The 5,307-nt window shown below is 42.5% G+C and overlaps 1 protein-coding gene across 1 annotated transcript in view; it reads left to right on the top strand.

The window, feature by feature from the left end:
* Nucleotides 1–1,032: 1,032 nt before the first annotated feature.
* Nucleotides 1,033–5,307, top strand: part of OVCH1 (ovochymase 1) — a 51,557-nt gene continuing 47,282 nt past the window's right edge. Inside the window, 5 exon segments of the mRNA XM_023738105.1 lie at nucleotides 1,033–1,188; nucleotides 2,409–2,506; nucleotides 3,688–3,704; nucleotides 3,707–3,834; nucleotides 3,836–3,860. Of these exon segments, the coding sequence (XP_023593873.1) occupies nucleotides 1,054–1,188; nucleotides 2,409–2,506; nucleotides 3,688–3,704; nucleotides 3,707–3,834; nucleotides 3,836–3,860 (403 nt within the window). The 5' untranslated portion in view covers nucleotides 1,033–1,053.

The raw sequence follows: 5,307 nt of genomic DNA, 5'->3' as shown, positions 1-5,307 counted from the left end.
CGACACTAGGCAATCCGGGCGGTTAGAGAGCGGCTGCGGCTCCAGAAACATCCCAAAGAGGGAAAGCTGTGCGCCCAGGAGCTGCTGCAGATGCGCCCCATTAGGGCCGCTGCCTGGGAATAAAAATCGCGGCTCCAGGGCTGTTTCGGAAGGGCAGAAGGAACACGGCGCGGGGAGGCCTACCTTCCTCGCCTAGTTTTTGCAGCTAGCGACGAAGAAACGCGGAGCCGAGGTCCGGCGGGCACGTGGAGGCCATCGCGGCGCTCGCGGGGGCCGGTTTGCTGCTGTTGCTCACGATTGGCCTCCAAGCCTAGGTGAGCCCGGGAGTCTGGAGAGTGCTGGATAGGGAGGGGTTCCTTCCTCCTCGGCCTGGATCTCCCCGTGTTGTAGACACCTTCTGTCACGTTTTGGGAGAAAAGGGTGTGGGTTAATAGTTCGGGCCCAGATATTCACAAAGAAGGGCTTGGGCCAGATTTTCTTTTTGAAATTCTTTAGATTCTGGATTTCTAGTTTTTAGGCACTTTACTAACCACACTTGTGCTGAGAAGCCTCTTCCAAGGAAAAATAATGACGTGGAAGTAACTAAGCAAAGCCAAATGTCTCTCTTCCACAGTAGTATATGTTGTTACCCAGTATCTTTAAATATAATAGCGCAGGACAGGGCAGTGTTTCATTCTGTTGTACATACCGGGTCACTGTGAGTCCGAACCAACTGAACAGCACCTAACCATCACCACAACAAATTATTTGGTGTACACCCCCACCCCCCACTACAAAGTAAGCCCCATTTCAGTTACCAGAGGGAGAGCTGGCTCATTCCTGACGAGGTCTTCTCTTGTTACTGCAGCTCAGACTGACAAGCGGCAGGGGAATCCATGTAGCATGTTCTGTTCAACATGGGGGTGACTCTGGGACTTGGGACATACAAAGGGATATATCCTGAGAAAAGAAACTGGGTAGATTGCAGCTGTGGAGGCCAGGAAAAGTCCCAATGTGAAATCTTGGTAAGGTGAACTCTTAAATAAGGCTGTATGTGAGAGGATACACACACATATGCTCTCCCATGCAGGACTGAAGTGTGGAATTCATGCAGTTGACTTGAAAAGTAAGGAAGCTGCCTTGGAACCTGGGTTCTTCTCTGGAATTATTAGTTGGAGATATTCAACAGTTGGTGGGCATCCGTGGCAGGTCACTATGTCAAAGGCATTGATTTCTTAATGAGAAGATAGTGAAATATTTCCTTTATTTCAAACATCAGGACTGTAGGTTACTATGTAATTTTTCTCTTGACCCCACTCCACCTCCCTGCCAAAAAGTTTACTTAATGGGATATATCTGCGGTGTGATGGATTGCTTTTGTGTGGCCTTTCTCACCACAATCTTGTAACTCCCACCCAAGTGATTTCGTGGGACTATGCAAATAACAGTAATTGTGGTCCACCAAGAGGATTGGTCAGTTTTGCCATCCCACTAGGCTTAAAAGAGAGCCAATTCCAGAACAGAGAGGATCTCACCACTACCAAGGAAGAAGAGCCAGGAGCAGAGTGCGTCCTTTGGACCTGCGATCCTTGCTCTCAGACCCTCCTAGACCCATGAGACAGAGAGAGCTGTAACACTGAAGATGGTGAGACACAGCAGCAGCAGAGGCAGCAGAACCAGGAGACAAGTGAGAGACAGCATGGTGGCCTTCCCAGCCCACAGAGCCAAGAGAGCTGAGTGCCTTTGGGACAGAGACTTGCTGGTGGAGTAGGGTGCCTCCAGGAACTTTGTGGAGCTAGGTCTGCCGACCCATGAAATTAGAACTAACCACCTTTGGTTGAGGCTTACTGGCGGAGTAGGGTGCCTTGGGTTATTTATTGGCAGAGATGAAAGAGCTCTGTAACACTTGCCTGAGCAGGGCAGAGACTAAGGGGCCAGAGACATGCGTGCCTGTGAGCAAAGCTGGGAAGAGGCTGTCCTGATGGAAGAACTGAATCCTGAGTATTCCTGAACCTTAATTGTAACCTGTTACTTCCCTGATAAACCCCATAACTGTGAATGAATATGGTCTGTGAGTTCCATGTGGCCATTGCAATGAATTATTGAACCCAGCAGTGAAGTAGAGGGAGCCATGGGAGGGACGGTTGGTGTCAGAATTGGTAAAGATGGTGGAGAGAGGAGGCACGTCTGACACCTCTGCCTCACAGGAATCAGCCTTGGGCTGTTGATCTTGATTCTCTTTCCCCATTGTAAAGTTAGAGGAGGTCAGACACTGCCCCCAAGCCATTTTTACAATATCTTAAGTAACTTGTTTAGGTAAGTATTTTAAGAATGTCAGATAAGAAGAGTTGTTTTCAAATGTTTCTGGAGGGGAGAATGTCTATGGGGAGATGTATATTAGATTTCTTTTTCAGTTTCTTCTTGGGCAGGTCTCCCTAAAATAAGGTGAGCACCAATTCTGTGGAGGAAGCTTGATTCCAGATGATCTGGTGATTACAGCAGCAGTCTGCCTGGTTAGCCTCAATGAGTAAGTTGTGGACTTCCATTGTCTGTCAGACCTGGATTCATGGTTACGGGGCCAAGGTATTTGAAGGTCTAAATATCATGGGAGCATTCACTCTCACTCCCTTTTTAGTTTTTTTTCCCTGGTCCTCCCATCCACTGACCTTCCTGTCTGTCTTCTTAGTCTGTCTCAAGATTTCCCTTGCTGCTTGTTCTACTAATCAGAGACCCTAAAGATCCCAGACATCATCTATCATTTGTGGATTCAAGAGTAAGTTGGGATGGGTTTACTTATTCTAATAAAGTATTAACAGATGTTGAATGGATGCTTCAAAATTTTAATAATCTGAGTTTAAGTCAGAAACCCTGGTGGTGTAGTAGTTAAGAGCTACAGCTGCTAATCCAAAAGGTCAGCAGTTTGAATCCACCAGGCACCCCTTGGAAGCTCTGTGGGGCAGTTCTGTGCTGTCCCTTAGGGTCACTATGAGTCCAAATCAACTAGACAGCAATGGGTTTGGTTGTTTTTTTTTTTTTAGTTTAAGTCATGGAAAAAAAAAAAAACAAACCTGTTGCCATCAAGTCAATTCCAACTCATAGCGACCTTATACAGCATGGTAGAACTTCCCCATATGGTTTCCAATGCTGTAATCTTTACGGAAGATTAGAATGACACATCTTTCTCCCATGGAGCGGCTGGTGGCTTCAAACCACCAACCTTTCAGTTAGCAGGTGAGTACTTAACAACTGCACCACTAGGGCTCTTTGTTTAAGTCATTCAGAGAGAAAATTATTGTAGAGGGAATAGATATTTGGCTAGATTAAGAGAGGGTACTAGTAAGAGAAAAGGAAGGACAGGTTTGGGAAATAAATTCTATATTGTATTACAAGTGGTACAGCATGTATAGACTCTGGTTTCTGTGCAAAAGAAGAAAAAGAGTTCACACTTTTGTGGAAGGACAATTGATAATGGTAGGTGAAAGCATTCACAGAAAGTAAACTGTACTGTGACTGAAAATCATGCCTTTTTATGGATCTAAAAAACAGGAAACTATGTTAGTTGATAGTAATCAATAATATGGGATCTCCTCTTAAGACTTGGAAATCCTTAAAGGGACATTAATCACTTTGTATTTAATTACATGGAAACCAACACAGTCTTTTATGGGGGGAACAATTACTTATTGACACAGTTTCCTGTGGTTTTAGGAAGCAAATTAAGAATCTATGACTGCTGGAGAGTACGATCTCTTTCAGAAAGATAAGCAGGAACAGAATACTCCTGCCTCTAAAATTATTATTTATCCTGAGTACAACAGATTTCGATATATGAATTCTGATATTGCACTACTGTATGTATCTAAAACACAAAGTCAAGTTTGGTAAGCAGAGAGATTTGGAATATCAAAAATGCAGTGAAAAACTTTTTGTTAATTCTGTACCAATTAATGTTAATTTTTGTATGTATGCCTAATAATATAGAATAGGTAAGCTTTTTTCTTTTTAAAATACTTTTATTCAATCTAAAAACAAACAAACAGTTGCCATCAAATTGACTCCACCTCATGGAGACCCCATGTATGTCAGAGTAGAACTGTGCTCCATGGATTCTCAATGGCTGATTTTTCAGAAGTAGATCACCAAGCCTTTCTTCTGAGGTGCCTCTAAGTGGACTTGAACCTCCAACCTTTTGGTTAGCAGCTGAATGTGTTAAAGGATGTACCACCCAGGGACTCCATTCAATCTATTACCTATAAAAATTAGAAAATGCTGTCTGTACAGACTATGAGTATCAGCCGCAAATTATGTATGTGTAACTTAATCAGCATTTTACGAATTCCTGTGCCTTGTTGAACTATATTCTAGACCATGTATCCATACTCAACTCTAACCAAGGAGTTTGGGACATGTGAAAATATTTTCAGACTTCGTTCTGTCATTATTATGGACTAGATATCTGATCACTCTCAGTAGAGTTGTAAACACTCTGAATAAACTATTGAAACCCTGTTTTTTAAAAATGCAAGAAATTAAAATGTTTAGAAGCCAAAGACAATTAAAAAGCACAAATCCAAATTTATTAAAAATCAAAGGATGGAAAAAAATATAGCAAGCAAATAGCTACCAAAAAAGAGCAGGAGTGGCAATGCTAACCTCAGATAAAATAGGCTTTAAAACAAAATCCACCATAAAGACAAAGAAGGACACTATATAATGATTAAGGGGACGATCCATCCTGAAGACATAACCATAATAAACATCTACGCACCCAATGACAGGGCTCCAAAATACATAAAACAAACTCTAACACCACTGAAAAGAGAAACTGACACTTCCACAATAATAGTAGGAGACTTCAACACACCACTCTCGGTAAAGGACAGAACACCTAAAAAGAAACTCAACAAAGATACAGAAGACCTAAAGGGCACAATCAGTCAACTTGACCTCATAGACAATATATAGAACACTCTACCCAACAGCTGCAAAGTACACATTCTTTTCTAATGCACATGGAACATTCTCCAGAACAGACCACATCTTAGGCCACAGAGCAATCCTCAACAGGATCCAAAATGTTGATATAATACAAAGTATCTTCTCTGGCCACAGTGCCATCAGGGTAGAAATTAACAACAGGAAGAGCAAACAAAAAAAATCAATTACATGGACACTGAATAACACCCTGCTTACACATCACTGGGTAATAGAAGAAATCAGAGATGGAATCAAAAAATTCCTAGAATCAAACAAGAATGAAAACACATCGTACCAAAACCTTTGGGACAAAGCAAACGCAGTCCTCAGAGGACAATTTATAGCAATAGA

This window comes from Trichechus manatus, unplaced genomic scaffold (assembly GCF_000243295.1).
Source record: "Trichechus manatus latirostris isolate Lorelei unplaced genomic scaffold, TriManLat1.0 scaffold00112, whole genome shotgun sequence".
Lineage (NCBI taxonomy): Eukaryota > Metazoa > Chordata > Mammalia > Sirenia > Trichechidae > Trichechus > Trichechus manatus.
The sequence above is the reverse complement of the archived record's forward strand: the minus strand, read 5'-3'. Positions and strand labels throughout refer to the sequence as shown.